This window comes from Glycine soja, chromosome 5, assembly GCF_004193775.1.
Source record: "Glycine soja cultivar W05 chromosome 5, ASM419377v2, whole genome shotgun sequence".
Lineage (NCBI taxonomy): Eukaryota > Viridiplantae > Streptophyta > Magnoliopsida > Fabales > Fabaceae > Glycine > Glycine soja.
In genome coordinates, this window is record NC_041006.1 from 37,876,340 (window position 1) to 37,894,617 (window position 18,278).

The 18,278-nt window shown below is 29.1% G+C and overlaps 3 protein-coding genes across 4 annotated transcripts; 1 reads left to right on the forward strand and 2 right to left on the reverse strand.

Moving 5' to 3' along the window:
• The first annotated feature begins 3,100 nt into the window (after positions 1 to 3,100).
• LOC114413031 (glutelin type-A 2-like) lies at positions 3,101 to 5,797 on the forward strand. Of its 2 annotated transcripts, none has more exons than XM_028377183.1 (4): positions 3,101 to 3,303; positions 3,808 to 4,017; positions 4,544 to 5,270; positions 5,422 to 5,797. In XM_028377183.1, the coding sequence occupies exons 2-4, from the start codon at positions 3,822 to 3,824 to the stop codon at positions 5,573 to 5,575; spliced, it is 1,077 nt and encodes a 358-aa protein (XP_028232984.1). In that variant the 5' UTR covers positions 3,101 to 3,303; positions 3,808 to 3,821; the 3' UTR covers positions 5,576 to 5,797. The 2 variants fall into 2 exon arrangements, with proteins under 2 accessions (XP_028232984.1, XP_028232985.1); XM_028377184.1 differs by having other exon boundaries at positions 3,813 to 4,017.
• Positions 5,798 to 7,016: 1,219 nt separating this feature from the next.
• On the reverse strand, positions 7,017 to 10,085 carry LOC114413033 (13S globulin seed storage protein 2-like). Its single transcript, XM_028377185.1, has 4 exons — positions 10,052 to 10,085; positions 9,019 to 9,228; positions 7,909 to 8,635; positions 7,017 to 7,458 (listed from the first exon to the last, which is right to left on the reverse strand). Exons 2-4 carry the CDS (start codon positions 9,212 to 9,214, stop codon positions 7,305 to 7,307), a joined length of 1,077 nt encoding a protein of 358 aa, XP_028232986.1. The 5' UTR covers positions 9,215 to 9,228; positions 10,052 to 10,085; the 3' UTR covers positions 7,017 to 7,304.
• A 3,699-nt stretch (positions 10,086 to 13,784) lies between these two features.
• On the reverse strand, positions 13,785 to 15,199 carry LOC114413034 (probable 3-hydroxyisobutyrate dehydrogenase-like 3, mitochondrial). The gene has a single exon (XM_028377186.1). The coding sequence runs from the start codon at positions 15,079 to 15,081 to the stop codon at positions 14,152 to 14,154; it is 930 nt and encodes a 309-aa protein (XP_028232987.1). The 5' UTR covers positions 15,082 to 15,199; the 3' UTR covers positions 13,785 to 14,151.
• Between the last annotated feature and the right edge of the window lie 3,079 nt (positions 15,200 to 18,278).

The window sequence follows — 18,278 nt, forward strand, 5'->3', positions numbered from 1 at the left end:
TCTTTTTAATTAAATAGGTCGAATAATAAGTTTTTAAAAAATATTAAACCTAATGGACTGACTTATTTAGTAATAATTTTTTTAATAAAAATATTATTATTAATATAATATATAATATTATAATTATTTATGAAACAAAAAATTATTTTACTAATATGACAATTTAAATGATTTTAATATTTAAAATAAATTGATTATTTTAATGTTTGTCACATTTTGTGGTTTAAAATTATCTTATTATTTTTAATAAAAATATTTGATTTTATTAAAGAAAGAAATAAATGAAAATGCAACCCATCCAATTTTTTATAACATAGAATAATAATAGGTAAGTAGTTGTTTCACATTCTCATATTTAAACACATACTAATTTTATTATTATATAATAAATTTTTACACTTTTTATATGAAATAGGCTAATGAGACAAGTTGAGCTTAAAAAAGGCAAAATTTAAACCTGAAAATAAGCTCAAGGAAAGTAAAATGTTCAAACTTTGGGTAAAAAAATATAAAATAGGTCATATCCAACTTGAGTAGATCCCAACTTAGCTTTCAACCCGTTTTCATCCCTTCTTGTCTCCTTACCAAACTAACCAGATAGTCTGAAAAATAAGAAAGCCTATATTTACAAGTTGAAATAATGGTGTCAAATTCAGTGCTGGATGGAACATCGCTGTTGAAAGCATCCATGACGGTCTTGCAATCTAACTCAATCTCAACGTCAGAGACTCCAAAGTCTGATAGCAAACTAATTGTCTCCATGAAATTAATATCCTTCGTCTTTTGAGCTGGGGGAACTCCATTGTACAGATAAATTTGAATCTTAGGTTATAACTCAGTAGGCAACCAAACCCTAATAATATTCGAGCATCCAAAGAAAACATGTCAGTAGTGATTCGCATTTAGGAAAAATATTCGGGCAAGAGACACCCTTTGCTAAGGTAGACAACCCCGAAGAATTCTCCATAGAATTCTATAATTACTAGGCAGTTTCATATTTCTGGTATCTATAATTACCTCCATGATATTGTGTGGTATGCGGATTTGACGTGTAACATCTAGTTTGACTCAAGTTCCAATTAAGCTTGTCATTTTCTAATATAAAATTAACTTGAACACTTATTTTAAAAATATTAATATTATAATAAATTTATGTGTGTAGTATTTAAATTTATGTAACATGATAAGATTCATAAAATTAAAATAAGCAAACCTATTTAAACAAATATATACTGTGAATGCTCTTAATATTTTTCTTTAATAAGAGTATTTTCAAGAATTGTCATTACTTTCATATTTGTTGTTATTAATTGTTTATCTCTTTTAATTTATCCCTTTCATCTTTATTTTTAGATTTATCTTTTATATATATATATATATTTTTAAAAGATCAAATAGTTAAAAATCACGTTTTAGCACAATATAAATCAAGGTGTAATATGTTTTTAGTCTCTCTAAATTTTTAAAGTTTAGTTTTAGCATTTATAAAAAAAAATTATCTATTTTTCAGTCTCTAGTTTTGAATTATATGTTTTTTGTCTCGTGCTATAAAAGTGTTTTTATTGAAGAAAAAACAAGAAAAAGAGATAATGAAATTAGTATAAATATATGAAAAATATAGTAAAAATGCATTGTTGAAACCATTCACTTTTTAATTATCTCCTTTTTTATTTCTATTGTACCAAATAAATCCAATTTTATCCATTTCCTCTATTTTTCACTTCATTTCCTCCAGCCAAACAGGCAAAGGTGTTTAAATTAGAAAGAATATTGTGCCCATATATACTCAACTCAATACAGGTCTAAAATAGGTTAGCTGTAAATTTAATTTATAATAAGATCAATTTGCTTATATTTAATTTTATAGCTGTGAATAATTGTTGATTGTTCTGAATGTTGTGTCGTTTTATATATTATCCATTGATGATGTCACTATGACATTATTTATAATATATCAAATCTCTAAAAAAGACTATCAAAACAAAGAGTGAGAATTTGATTAGCTTCCAAATTTCTTAAAAAATTTGTCAACTATTAAAGATTTATTAATATAAAAAAGATCTGATATGATATGGTTTGCCACAAAGGAGGAAATATTTTATTCCTTAATTAGGTAACTTTCATAAAAGTAATGTTTGGTGAAGACTTGTATTTAGGTAACTCTCGTAAAAGTAATTCATGTTTGATGAACACTTGTATGCTCATCTAATATCTCATAAATACTATTCAAACTTCATTATTCATGTTTGATGAACACTTGTATGCTCATCTAATATCTCATAAATACTATTCAAACTTCATTATTCATGTTTGATGAACACTTGTATGCTCATCTAATATCTCATAAATACTATTCAAACTTCATTACTTAGCAGATCTTAGTGGATTAAATATAATATGATATATATAATTAATGCATAACGTAACAAGAAAAATAAACCCATATATATAAATTAGTGTTTATAGAAAAAAAGTAGAAAAAAAGATATCCATGAATCATTTCCTATTTTATAATTAAGCATGTGTGCAGTAATGAAGTCTCAATCTGACAAAGTCAAAAGATATGCCAATACGTTATCGAGAATGATACGTGAATATTACAATGAATACTATTTTAAGATATATTGGAAGACTTTTTTCATCTTTTAGCTTAGCGACTGGAGTGAAGAGATATTGTTTATGCTCGAATCAAAACAAAACTCAATCTGAAGACCACTGTTTGAAGTTGAAATAAATTATATGTTAGTTAATGTACATGAGATCTATTTTTTTTTTTGGATAAAAAATAATTTAATATTTTTTCAAATAAAAAATTATATAAATTTTATTAAAAATGGTAATAAAAAAAATTAAAAACAGTAAAATTTATAAAAATAAAATAGGTAAAATTAGTATCAATTTATTCTCTCTTTTATTTTCTACTATTATTCATATTCATTTTATTATAAAAAAATTATCTTATAAAGATAACATATATTTTTTATGGGAGTGAAGAAAATAATTATTCAATAAAAAAATTTATTTTGTGAGGACAATTATTTCCATTACCCATAATGTAGATCCGCCACTGTCCCTAGTTCCATATATATTTAGTTTGGTGTTTGCTTCGTTGGTATTTCTCTAACAAGAAAAGTGATATCCGTTTTCTCTTCTCAGCCAGGTCGTTGAGATGCACCTAAACCCCTTATTGCTGAGTTCGAATTCGCTGCTTGTTCATAGTTTCTTTCTTTGATTAGTTATCTTCAAATACAAAAGACGGATTGAGGGAAGTCCTCGTTGTATTTATTCTCCTCTAGATCACAGGTAAATACATGGCTTACTATGAATTTGTAATTATATGTTCTGATATTTAATTTGTTGTAAGATAAAGTGATAGTAATTATATATATATACATACATACATACATATATATATATATATATCTTTGGACGTGGAAATTTCTAATATTGATTAATGATTAGATTTGCATGATACAGAAAGTTAAGAAGCATAAGTTAAGTTCCGTAAGTTTAACTAAGGGAACTAACCATGTATCTTCCTAGCTTTTGAGATTATCAACCTAGCAATACTATTATAACTTTTCGTTTTTGTAGACACACAAGACATGAAATTTATAATTTTATGATGTACATGTAAACAAACCGCGGCTAAATATATACGTTCTAATGAATGCCTAATTTTATTTCAATTAGTGTTTAAATATCTATCACTTCTGTAAATTAATTTTTGTGTTGGAGTGGTTTATTTAGCATTACAATTTCTTTAAAATAAGTGACACTACTAATGTTTTATGATCATGAGCAAAGGGAAGATTAAATCAATGGAGTTGGACTTAACACCGAAGACGGCAGAAGCATTGTTTGAGGGAGATGGTGGAGGTTACTACACTTGGTCAAGTTCTCAAGTGCCACTCCTGGCTAAGAATAATGTTGGTGCAGGTCGCCTTGTGCTTCAGCCTCGTGGCTTTGCCCTTCCTCATTATGCAGATTCATCCAAAATTGGTTATGTCATTCAAGGTCAGACCCGCAGATATCATCATATCTTTTTTATTTTTTAATTCTAATTTCCCCTCCCATTTCTATTGCAAGTTATACATACCAGTTTAATTTAATATTCACACACACTTATGACATACCAACCACCAACAAGTGGTTGGTGGTTTGAATAAATTTGGGCTTGATTTTTTTTAGTAAGATTTTATTAATAAAAGAGATTTCATTAAAAATAATCCGACCAAGTGATCAAAATATTAGTTTAATTAGTCTTATTCATAATATAATAGTATTATGTATTTAATCGTGTAATAAATTTAAATGACTCGAGATCTTAGAATCTTAGAATGTGAGTTTAGGTCTAATTCAACTCCAAAATTTAATTTAAGGTGTAAGAATTATTCCTAATTTATATATTTTAACTTGGTTATATTTTTAGCTGACATGAAACTTAGATTTTTTCGGAAGATGGTGTTAGTTTTCTTAGAACTTTGGTGATCATCACTGTCTCCTATTAAATTTCTCAATTTTATGGCACACATGCATGCAGGGACTGATGGCGTAGTTGGGATGGTACTCCCCAACACTAAAGAAGAGGTGGTTTTGAAGCTTAAGAAGGGAGATGTTATACCAGTGCCTATTGGAGCTGTCTCGTGGTGGTTCAACGATGGAGACTCTGATCTCATCATTGCTTTTCTTGGAGAAACTTCAAAGGCTCTTGTTCCTGGCCAATTCACCTATTTCTTTCTAACTGGGGCTCTAGGACTTGTAGGAGGCTTCTCTAATGAGCTCACAAGCAAAGTATATGGTTTGGACAATGATGAGGTGGAAAAGCTCACAAAAAGCCAAACTGGGGTTTTGATCATCAAACTAGACAAAAGTCAACCCATGCCTAAGCCACAAATGAACATGACCAAAAAGCTAGTCTATAATATAGATGCTGCACGCCCAGAAAATGTTGTGGAAAATGCTGGATTAGTCAAAACCTTAACGGAGAAAGATTTTCCTTTTATTGGGGATGTTGGGTTAAGTGTGATTAGAGTGAAACTTGAACCGGGTGCTATTAGGGCACCCTCATACCCAACCAACCCTACGGTTCAGTTGATTTACATTGCCAGAGGAAGTGGCAAGATTGAAATTGTGGACTTTAGTGGAAAGAGTGTATTAAACACTCAAGTTGAGGCTGGTCATTTGCTTGTCGTGCCACAATTCTTTGTGGTTGCTGAAATTGCGGGTGAAGAAGGAATTGAGAGTTACTCCATCGTAATAACTACAAAGTATGACTTTATACAAAATATATTCATTTAAAAATCCAAGAAGTAGCACATGGCATGCAATGACATTAAAAATGATTGATTATATTACTTTAAAGTATGACACAGTATAATTAAGTGCTAACAAAATAATGATTGATTATCTTATTTACAGGCCATTGTTTGAAGAATTGGCTGGAAGGGGATCAATTTGGAACGCCTTTTCGCCTACACTGCAACAAGTGTCTCTTAACGTGGATTCTGATTTTCAAAAGTTTTTCATATCCAAGATCAAGGAATCTACCAATCTCATCCCTCCTACTGTTTAGTTCGATGCGTGTGATGTACGTACTACCGTATTTGTCTATGTATAATTTTCAGATGATGATGATATCGATTTAAGAAAATTCTAAACTTTTATCTTTCTAAAAGTTATGCCGTTGTATTGCTTTTGTTTTAAAGAAAATATTTTCGTCAGAATACTTCTTTAAGTTTTATATATCGAGCAATAAATGAATGGAAGGATATGAATGTGTTGACCCAATAACTAATTACAATCACAATTTCTTTGATTGAAACAACAATTATCAGGTTGAAATGTTGAAGTTTGTGGCCACTAAACTTTTTTTTCTTTCTTTTCTTTTCTTTTTCTTTTTCTTTATTAAATTACATGTAATTTTTATAGGAGATAATATTTTATTCAGTATTTCATACCTAGGCTTGCGTGTACACTATGTTTTGTTGTGAGGAAAAAAAGTAAGAGAATGAAAGTAAATATATAGGTGAGAAAAGAAAAAATAGAGTAAAAATTAAAGTTTTATTAAAAATAAAATAGAGTGAAAATTAATTTTTTAAATTAATTGATTTTAACAAAATAAAATTATTTATTTATTTTATCATTAATATTTTATTATTATAATTATATAAGAGGAAGAAAAGTCTAACTTAATCGATTAAGGTGGAAACATAATCGATTATGTTTCTTCTTGAGTCCATATATATATATATATATATATATATATATATATATATATATATATATATATATATATATTTTTTTTTTTTTTTTTTAATTTCAGACTTATTTGTGCAGATTTTTTTTTAAAATGGGTTCACATACTTTTAAAAAATTTTCCCTACACTATCACTCTTATAAGTTCCAAACAACCAACATTTCCTTATTTTTACTCTCTTCCTTTATCCTCCTCTCTATTTCCATACACTCTACCTAACACAACCTAAATCCCCCTTTGCTTCCCTCGAGCTTGTAGCTTGCTTCCGACTTCCCATTGTTCAATGTTCACCATATCTCCAACGGAGAAATGTTACACGAAAACCTAATAACCTTGCTACTACAGAAATTATTTCCCAATTGGACAATGACGCTGGGTAATTATATTGATGGTGACGAAACCCTATTACCTCGATAAATGAAGGAAAATATATTCATGTATTGACCCGGCCAATTAAATATATATTTTCAATCACAATAATTCCTTTGATTGAGACTATATATAGCTATTTATCACGTTAACGATTGATGTTTCTGGACCCCTCTTGATCAAATTATGGATCGATCAGATAGCAAATGTTCGAAACACCGAGTAGCCTCAAAACGATCAACTTACTCAGCTAATTGAATAATACGACAGGTTACCAAGTTAAAAATGTTTCTAGACTAGAATAAATATTTTTGACAACGATGTAATAATAATCAATCAAAAGAAAAATCAAAACGCTTATTATAATATTCTTGAACAAGACGAAATAATTTAGGAAGTATCATTATCAACATACATTTAGCACAGTTGAACACGTGCCAAATTTAGAGAACAAAACCTATTCATCTGGCTAGTTTAAGACACAGACTTTTCTCCAAAAGCAACTCACAGCCAAATAAACACTCAACATCACAACAGATTTTTCTCCAAAAGCAACTCAGCCAAATAAACACTCAACATCACAACACAGACTTTTCTCCAAAAGCAACTCACAGCCAAATAAACACTCAACATCACGCACTGAAAATACATAAATATATGCAAAAACAAGTGCAAACTAAGTAGTGGGAGGAATGAGATTTGTGGTTTCCTTGATCTTGGATATGAAGAGGCTTTGAAATTCTGAATCCACGTTAAGAGATGCTTGTTGCACAGATGGTGACAAGGCGCTCCAAATTGATGTCCTTCCACCTAACTCTTCAAATAAAGGACTGCAAATAATGCAACCAATTATTTTTCTATGTACTTATAGTAGCACACAGTTTTTAAAGCATTATTAACTAATAGTTTTAATGTTATTAAATGTCACCTGTTACTTATTGTATTCTTGCATGGATTTAATTAATGAATTAAATAAGTTTGTTATACTTCTAATGTATCTATTTCTTAATTTATCACCTCAAAATTATTTTATTTATTTATTTTAATATTTTATATTTTTTAATTTTTAAGGTGACAAATTGAAAGAGTGTTAGTTACATCATTAATTAAGTAATGATGTGATGAATTTAGATTAACCTCAAATATCAAAAATAAAAATTTAAAAATGTTAGGTAAATTTTTTTAAGTAATAAACTTAAAAAAATATATCTTACTGATATATAAAACATATTTAAACTTTAATTAATTAAGATCATAAGATTTAAAATTTAACAACTTACTTTGTAGTTATGACAATAGAGAAACTCTCCATTCCTTCTTCCCCAGCAATTTGTGCAACCACAAAGAATTGCGGCACAACAAGCAAATGACCAGCCTCAACTTGAGTGTTTAATACACTCTTTCCACTAAAGTCCACAATTTCAATCTTGCCACTTCCTCTAGCAATGTAAATTAACCGAACCGTAGGGTTGATTGGGTATGAGGGTGCCTTAATAGCACCCGGTTCAAGTTTCACTCTAATCACACTTAACCCAACATCTCCAATAAAAGGAAACTCTTGCTCCGTCAAGGTTTTGATTAATCCAGCATTTTCCACAACATTTTCGGGGTCTGCAACATCTATATTATAGACTAGCTTTTTGGTTATTTCCGTTTGTGGCTTAGGCAAAGGTTGGGTTTTGTCTAGCTTGATGATCAAAACCCCACTTTGGCTTTTTATGAGCTTTTCCACCCCATCTTTGTCCAAGCCATATATTTTGCTTGTGAGCTCATTAGAGAAGCCTCCTATAACTCCTTGAAGCCCAGTTAGAAAGAAATAGGTGATTTCGCCAGGAATAAGAGCCTTTGAAGTTTCCCCAAGAAAAATAATGACAAGATCTGAGTCTCCATCGTTGAACCACCACGAGACACTTCCAATAGGCACTGGTATAACATCTCCCTTCTTAAGCTTCACAACCACCTCTTCTCTAGTGTTGCGGAGTGCCATCCCAGCTACACCATCATTCCCTGTGCACCACGTTTAATCATAAATATTGTTATATAAGGTAAGTTCTTCATTCTTATAATAGTAATAATAATTACTTTAAAATAAGACGAGTCTTGATGCATAGTAAAGTTATGCATTAGTGATCGATTGTTCATATATGAGATCAAATACAAAAACAGGCTCTTTACATATACTGATGTTCTTCCATACTTATTTCGCATGTAACGATTAATTTAAAAATTATGATTTTTGATTATTAATTAACACTTTATATTGGTAGAACATGAACATTTTAAAAAAAGTGGTCTTATACTAGCATGATATATATCGGGAGACTAAGTAAAGAATAATAATATATATATATATATATATATATATATTTATATTAAGATTGGGCTCTGACCTTCAAGCACATAACCTACTTTGGATATATCTGCATAATGAGGAAGAGCAAAGCCCTGAGGCTGAAGCACTAACCGACCAGCACCCACATTGGTCTTGGCCAGCAGTGGCACTTTAGAACTCCACCAAGTGTAGTAACCTCCACCATCTCCCTCAAACAACACTTCTGCTGTCTTTGGTGTCAAGTCCAACTCCATTGGTTTGATTTTACCTTTTCACACGAAAAGCATTTCAAATAAATAAATAGTGTGGCTTAGTAAAAAAAAATAATAATTATGAAAGGATAAAGTAAAAGTGTGTCTATATATAGCTTTAATTTGTTTTAATAAGTTTTCTCAAATAACTCATTTAATACTAAGAATATATATATATATATATATATATATATATATATATATATATATATATATTATATTACTTTCATTTTTTACTTTGTATATCTTCTTATTTAATCATCTTAGAGTTAAATTTTACTACATAAACCAGTTCAACACACCATACTTTGTTTGCTGAGTGGAACATTTTTTAACCAAATTCTCGAATTTGAATTTTATAAATTAAAAATTAAGAAAATATTTTATTATTTGAAAATGATTAATTATATTTTTTTGATAAATATTAATTATCAATAAAACTGATAAATTATTAATATTTCGCATTAATAAAAAAATTACTTCAACAAACCACAAAAATTTCCGAAATACTTGATATTTTTAATTACACATGCAAGTCATTAAGGTAAGAATATATCCTTGACTAGCTAGCTATCAGGACATTCATTTTTTTTTCGGTATTGATCTTGTGATCGAGCTAGCTAGCTTGTTTGGATTTCCATGTATCAAATTAATTAGAAATTTTCATATCTAGCTCAGAATTCCTACTATCAGAAAAGTTGCAGCGTGTGATCAGGGTAGAACTCACCATTAAATGTAAGTGATAGAGTAGTGTCTAAAAATATGTCGTGATCATATTGGAAAATAAAAGAAAGAAAGAAAGAAAAACCAAGATTCAGGGAAACGTGTATAAATACATACCTGTGATCTGGAAGAAAGGAATGGAAGGAGACTGATGGATATGCGATAAAGACATAGAAAATGAGGGCTATTTATAGAGTTTAGAATGACAGTGCCACGGTGATGGTCTAATGACTAATGAGTGCGTATCAATTATCAAATAAGAAGCGACAAAGCTTTTCGATTCAGAAGCTAACAGATGTTTTTCTATTTTTAATATGATATTCAAAAATAGGAAATTAATAACGAATAATTAAAAATAATATTAATTTTTAAGGAGTAATTAATTGTTTTTAAAAATTTCTCTTATTTTATTATGATTATTTTTCTTTCAATAAAAAAGTTTAATGCATATCTATTAATAATGTAAAATAATTTTACATGTCTATAAAGTTACGGTCGATGATAATTTATGATAGATATATAATAATAAATTATCTTTGAATTATTTTAAAAATTAATAAATACATAATAAGTTGTTGTGATTAGATGTATATTTACAATTTTTTTATGCACTTTAAGTTGTATAACCTTTTTCGCAGTTTTTCTCCTATAAAAATCCGCCTTCCCCGTCTTTTCATCTCTTGTTAATTAAAGCCTTTTCTTTTTTCTTCATGTATGTATTATCACATTATTACTTGCTTATATTTTTTTTAATATTTTCTTCCATAGAGTAAAAAGAATTCACTTTAATACCTAAAAATAAAAGTTAAAAAAATTAACTGTAATAATACAATAAAAAAATTGTATCTCAATTTTTAAAAGATAGGTTATAAATGAAACTATTGTAATATTATTAATTTTTTTAATAATTTCAGAAAAACATATCTCATTTTGAAAATTACCCTAGACAACTAATGAGTCATGATCTAAATATGGTAACTATTTTATATTGTTAGTGATTTTTTTATTTAATTGAAGATATGGTAAAAAAAATATATACAATATAATCTTAAAAAAAATAAATTTTTATTCCTTCTACTTCAAATTCAATTTTAAAAAAATTCTTATTTTGTATTTGGAATCCTTGTAGTTCTACTCTGTCAATTAGTTTGGCATTATCGACGGATCTAAATAGATAAAGAATTAAAAACACAAATTTTACAAAAATAAAATTACATGTAATTATTTTGTTAGATTTTTCAATAATATAACAAGTCATTTTGGTAATTAATTTGTTAACCAATCCATTATGGTAATTTATTTTATTTTTAATCCATTTTGGTAAATAAACCATTGTTTACTATTACTCTGGTGTACTTTCAAAGCACAAATATTTTTTTATTTTAGGTTAAAAATTACATGTATCTCTGAATTCATTAAATAAAAAATTAATTTCATTCGCAATATTCGCAATATGTAACTGTTACTCTTTAAGAAAATTTTAGATAAGGTGGAATCCAACACAGGCATAGTAAATTATTAGGGTTTATACGGATCTACCAAAGTGGTACGTGACTTCCTACAGTAGGTTTTCTAATCTTTTTAACATTTACTTTAATTAAATCTTAAATAGATAGAACTTAATTTTGTAAATTTTATGAATAAAGGTGCATCAACACGTCATCTAATTTGTTTGGTATGAGAAGAAGAAAAAATGTAAAACAAGTGTTTGTGATATACACATATTCATATATCATAACCCAGCTTTTCAGTTAAATAATAATGAGTCACGATATAATTATGACAGCTTGAATATTATTCTCTCCAAAATAGAAAACCGCCATCACTTTCCTGCTAAAGTGATGAGAATAGAAAACCACAATGATGTTTTTTTTTACACAACCATAATAATTTTTCTTCCTACAGTTGGAGATTTTATAGAAAAAGGTTGTTTTAAGTAAAGTAGAATTTTAAGAAAATTATACTTACTTTTCAATTTTTAATAGATATGCGTGTGTTTTGAAACATGGTTAATTTATGTTGGAAAAATAGTTGTTTTATCAAGCAGCTTTTTGAAAAGAGTTTGAAAAACATTTAATTTCCTAGAATTAAACAAAAACAAATTAAAATGCAGATGGCAATATGTTATAAATCAAACTAATAATAGTACTTTGGTGTACTAATTATGAAAAATTATAAATATGCACTCATTTGCTCTTTCATCTGATTTTCACAGTGCTATATTTTATTTCGCTCCTTCTTTTTCTCTTTTTTACTATATTATTTATCACTTTCTCTTGTTATAAATCTTTTCTTTTTTCTTTTTATTTTTTCTCATTTCTTTCTATATCCTCTTTCCATCTTAATATACCCCAGAAATAATGTTCATTAGCAATATAAAAAATAAATACAAGCGCTCAAAACATATTTAATTTAAAGAATTAAAACCATATTCAAAAATAAATAAAGGTTGATAAGGATATGGCTTTCATCTTATAAGAATGTGATTGTAAATCTCGATGTTTATGAGACCTCGTTCGTCAATACTATAGATAATTTGTATATATTATTATTTAGCTTTGTAAATATTGTTTGAGCGAAAATCCTTCTGTGACTCTTGTGAGCACCAGACCCACTTTTCTAAACTTTTTTGTAAAAGAGAAAATGATTGTTTACTGTGTACTTCTCATAATTGTATACTACTACCACAGATTTGATCACTTTAATGGTACAACTGTGTTGACAGTGATAGTATATAATCATAACAGACATTGGGGCCATCCTAGTGGTCCTTTTATCTATATAGAACAACATCACACCGTCATATAATTATATATTATCACTATTAAAAAAAATAGGTTTTTCACTTTATAAAATTGATTATTTCCAAAACCTATAATAATAAATATAAAAATAATATCATTTTTATTAAAATTGATGTTATATAATACTTACAACATGAGTTTTAATATTGTATTTTTTACATACATGAATTTTAAATAAAAATCATAAGTTTAATAATGTATTTTTTTACATATATAAATTTTTATTAAATCTATGGTTTTTTTCTATTTATATATGTAAAAAATACATCATTAGATTAAAATTAATCGTTATAAAATTTATTATGTAAATTTATATGAGTATTAAATATACATTAGAAATTTTAATGTTATATATAGTGATATTAATTGTTTTATAACATAATTGACATATTAGTTCAGTTGGTTAGAACGTCATATTAATAATGAGAAAATCACATGTTCTACATGGATCATTAATTTTAATAACCTTACGAATTGTCAATCCGTATGAGCCTGAAGGACAATATTGAAATTGTCCAAAATCAGTTGGGTGTGCAAGAAAAAATTAGGTACACAAAGAAATAGTTGCAGTAATTTAAAACACCAAAACCACTAACTAACAAAAAAGAAAATCACTCTCAACACTCCCCCTTAATTCAGATTTGCTAAAGATAATACACTCACTTTGTCTCTCAAACTTATAATTTTGAAATATAACTGCCTTTAATGGTTTTGTGAATATTGTGAATATAACTGAGATTTGTTCTTCAAAGTTTGACAGTACTCCAACTCCCAATTCTCCACGTTTACTTGATGTCTCAAGAAATGAAATCGGGTCTCTAATATATTTACTCCTCCGATTGAACAGTTGGATATTTTGACAAATCCGTAGCTTCTTAGGTCTTACTGTTTCCAAATTCATGTCTTCCAACAAAATTTCAAGCTTGGCAGGAAGACAGTGCCACCATATACTACTTTTTGAAACACTAAGAAATGTACTATGTATCCACTGCATTTGCAGCACATGAAAACATAACAAGTTGTATCTCCACACCAACCAAAGTCCATACATCCAATCTTTACACTTCTACTTATGAAGCCAACTCCAAGCCAGAGAATGATCACACAGCATTCATCACATCAACTTCTTTTTTTATACATCACCAGTCCCACGTATGGAGTAGGTTATCGATAACTGGTAACCACTATTAAAAGTAGGATCTTGTTAACCTGTGACATAAAAAAGCCTTGAAGACAAAGTGAAGGAAACAGAGGCTTGCATTAATTGCGACTATTCTAATTCAATAAAATGCATGTTGCTTCTGATACAAATACAGTCCCCCACCATCAAATGAAACTCAACCACACATACACCACTTTGTCACAAGAGATAATTTTATTCCAAGGAGAAAATATTTAATACAAGTGGGAATTTTATTGATTGATCCCATTGATCCTCTCAATAACAGAGATAATCCCTTGGCTGCCAAGCTTCCCCTGACCATTAGCCAGCATGCTAGAAAACAACTGTTTAGACAAGGAAGCCCCTGGCAAGACAACAAGATGAGCATCATCTCCTCCTTCCACAACATCAACCCCCATCCCCAAATCCTTAACCTGATACTCCGCAAAACCCCCTGGTCGAAAATCCCTCTCAATCATCCTCTCCCCGAACAATTCAAGCGCCTTCGAACCCGCAGCACCGTCTTTTATGGCTTCCACGAACTCCCTCAGGTCCAGCCCCGCACGCTTGGCGAACACCAGCCCCTCGCTCAGCCCGATCAAGTTCGCGCCAATCGTGATCTGGTTCGCGATCTTGCAGCTCTGCCCGCACCCCGCGGGGCCCATGTAAGTGGCTCTCCCGAGGATCGAGAACAGAGGGCTCAGCCATTCGACTACGGCTTTTTCTCCGGCGGCTAGGATGGCGAGCTTGCCGTCTCGCGCGCCGATGTCGCCGCCGGAGACGGGGGCGTCGACGGACCAGGCGCCGAGGGAGCGTGCTGCGGAGAAGATCTGGCGGGCGAGGTCGGGGTGGGAGCTGGTGGTGTCGACGACGACGGAGTTGGGGCGGAGGGAGGAGAGGACGGGGGAGTCGAGGAGGAGGGAGCGAACGTCGGAGGGGTGGCCCACCATGGTGAAGAGGACGTCGGAGAGTTGGGCCAGTTGGGCCGGGGATTGGGCCAGGGTGGCGCCTTGGGATTGGAGAGAGAGGGCGTTAGGGTTGGAAGGGTTGCGGGCGTAGAAAGAGAGGGTGTAGCCAGCAGAAAGGAGGCGAGAGGCCATGGCGAAGCCCATTACGCCGATGCCGATCCAGCCGATTCGGGTTTCGGAGGTTGAGATCGGAGTTGGGTACGGCGTTCCCATGGTAATGTTGCTGCGTGAGACAGACACTCAGTGAATTATTAGTTTCCTTTTTTTATTCCATGCCTCTTTCTAACCAAAAGAATCTGCTTTTTGAGCTAGAGAATAATAATTCATAATTTTATCCTCCAATTATTATTTTTTTCTATATTTTTTTAGAAAAAAAAATATTCAGACTCATCTAAAGCTGACCGATAAATAAATAAAATTTAATTAAGATTAAATTCGATGTTATCCGATTAATTTAATTTTATCCTCAACATATTAATTATGTTTAATCACTTAATTTATTATTTTCTTTCATATGTAGTTGTAGTAGTTTTTAAAATAATAAATTTGTTCAAAGCAATTTTTAAAATAATTAAATGTTTTATTATTTTTTTCTCTTAGTTAATACATTTTAGCGAAATTTTGGGATTGATTTTAAAAAATTTAATATCGAAAGGACTACTTAACATAATTTTTTTTAATTTTAAGAATTACTGTGAAGAGAAAGAAAAAAAAAACCTGTTAAGCATAATAGATCAGCCTTATTAATAGTTTATTATTATTATTATTATTATTATTATTATTATTATTATTATTATTTACTTCCTACACAAATAATGTTCATGTTCAGAAATCAGAAGCGTACTAGTTCTGCCTACTTACATATATAGGTCCACTAACTTATTTGGGCTAATAGGTCTGTTGTATTGTTTGTAAACCTTATACAAAATTAGTCTTTGTTAAAAGGAAAAAAAAAAAAAAAACTTAGGGTCTCTATATTAAGACTTGGCCACTTAGGTAAAAATATGTTTTTGAACTTTCGGTCAAATTGATTTTAGCATGTGTAGTTTTAAACCCATAAATTTTGTTTCTAACTTTAAAAAATAAGTTAATCTTTATTTGATTTTTCGGTGGTCAGCACGTGAGAACTAAATTTACCTATTTTTTAAAAATATAAGAAACATATTGGTCGATTACAACTAAAAAACTAAAATTAATGACAAAACATATTTCATGCTTAAGATATTTAAATAGATTATGATAAACATAAAATAAAAGGCCCATAACTGGTGCATAAATTTAAAGAATGAGAGTTAAGTCCATCTTGGACCTTGCAAAACCTAACCTACCATTGTTTTCCTCTCACCCTTATTAAAATCTTTATTTTTTTTTTAATTGTGAAAAGAAATATTGATAATAAGTAAAATATTTAGAATAAGAAACCTTATTTGTTTGAGAACAAACCGACCTAAAAGGAAGGCCTCCTAGGGAAACTTAATTTTGTAAGGTTGCAATGTATTTTATTTTATTTTATCAACCTACCAAAATAAATATTCAATAAGAAAAAAAGTACTCCACCTCTTAAAATTTCACTCTTTTTTCAAAATAAAAATCTTGAATTTTAATTTCATCTTAATTTATCCTTAAATTTTACCCTTCTACCAATAGATTATTTAAACCTTATTTTATACTATCTTCATTTAAAGAATATTTTATTTTAATTGTGATATTTTTACCGTGCATAATTTGCAATTTATCCTTGTTTATTTTAATTTATCTCTTAACTGAAATTTATTAATTTTTTAAAATAAATTATTGATATTTTAAAGTAACTTTATATTACAATTTAAATGTTTCATTATAAATTTAAATTATAATTTAGTATTTAAAGATATCTATTTATTATAAATTTAATTATATAAAATGCAAATTTATATATATATATATATATATATATATATATATATATATACACACACACACACATTGCTAAAATATTTCTTATACTAAAATTTAGAACACTCAAGTGTGAGATGTGACGGTTTCCAATATTTGGTCATTGTAGAAACCTTGTATAAGAGAGAGGGCTCTATCAAATATGCGAGCAACATAAACTTTCCTGCATGAAGAACTAATAATGAACAGAAAATTAAGAAATGATAAAATCCAAATGTCGCTCAACGAGAACTTGAAAGTTTTTTTTTCTTTTCTTTTAGATTATGTGTATTTTTTCTTGTAAGTAATCTTGTTCGAATGGGATAAGAATCATTATAGATGATAAAATTTTCTTTCAAGTATTTAATAATTACATATTCATAACTCAAATCTATTTTTTTTATTAAGTTGCAACAAAATGTGAATTGACCTACTTGTATGTTGATAATTAATACTTGAAGTTGAATGGATAGAAACAATATACCAACAAAGGATGTGAGTTGAAATATATGTAACCTTAATGAATTATCGAAACTTAACTCACCTATGATAAGGAAAAAAAATGATAGAATCAGATGAAAGATAATGAATTGAAAAACGAGGACAAGGGAAATGCAAGTCAAAATGTCAAGTATGAGCATAAATATGGAACAAAAGAATCAGATACAAAACGCATAGATGCCTTTTTTTTTTAGCCGAGCAAGAACCATCACCTACTATTGACTCCTATCATTTTATGAGATAAATGGAACCCCTAATTTTATGCCATGAAATACAATTTATAAGCAATATTATTCTATTTACCACATAATAACTTTAGAGTTTATTGGTAAAAAAAAGAAATTTGAAAATTTCGTATTCATATACATATAATATAAAAAAAATTATATTATCATTCAATTCAATTATAAATTATCATTAATAACTATTTATCATGAAAAATCATCACTCTCATATCTCACATTATGTTTATTGTGATTGAATATTATATTAATTGTGATTGAATCAATGTAAAAATTTGTTAGTGCATAACTTATTTTTTCATAAACTTACTCTATATTAATCTATAATTCACGAGATATAATACACAAAATAACTTGTATAATAATTTATATTTTATGCATTATATTTTATATTTATCTCTCCTTTAATCTACCATTTATTACATTTAAAACTCAAATTTCTCTCTTTTTCTCCATCTTAGCTGCACTTTTTGTTATTGTACAATTTGTTATCCAAGTATCAGTTCTCATAATCCACTAGTTATAGATATATTTTACGAATCTTTTACCGAATATTGACTTTAATCAATACTTATCATTTTAAGCTGATCCTATGCTCTATCCTGAGATGGTGCATTACTCACATTATGCTTCATTCCCAATCCATAACACGTAACAATAAACATCATTTTAATCTATTTATTATTATTTTTGTCCGTGTAAAATAACCTACTACAATACTTATTTTGGGATAAAGTGGATAATTTTTATCAC

Coding starts and splice junctions, on each gene's coding strand:
- LOC114413031 (XM_028377183.1), top strand. CDS start 3,822: ATGGAGTTGGACTTAACACCGAAGACGGCAGAAGCATTGTTTGAGGGA. Junction 4,018..4,543: donor AATTGGTTATGTCATTCAAG/GTCAGACCCGCA, acceptor ACATGCATGCAG/GGACTGATGGCGTAGTTGGG. Junction 5,271..5,421: donor TCCATCGTAATAACTACAAA/GTATGACTTTAT, acceptor TCTTATTTACAG/GCCATTGTTTGAAGAATTGG.
- LOC114413034 (XM_028377186.1), bottom strand. CDS start 15,081: ATGGGAACGCCGTACCCAACTCCGATCTCAACCTCCGAAACCCGAATC.
- LOC114413033 (XM_028377185.1), bottom strand. CDS start 9,214: ATGGAGTTGGACTTGACACCAAAGACAGCAGAAGTGTTGTTTGAGGGA. Junction 8,636..9,018: donor AGTAGGTTATGTGCTTGAAG/GTCAGAGCCCAA, acceptor CGTGGTGCACAG/GGAATGATGGTGTAGCTGGG. Junction 7,459..7,908: donor TCTATTGTCATAACTACAAA/GTAAGTTGTTAA, acceptor CATTATTTGCAG/TCCTTTATTTGAAGAGTTAG.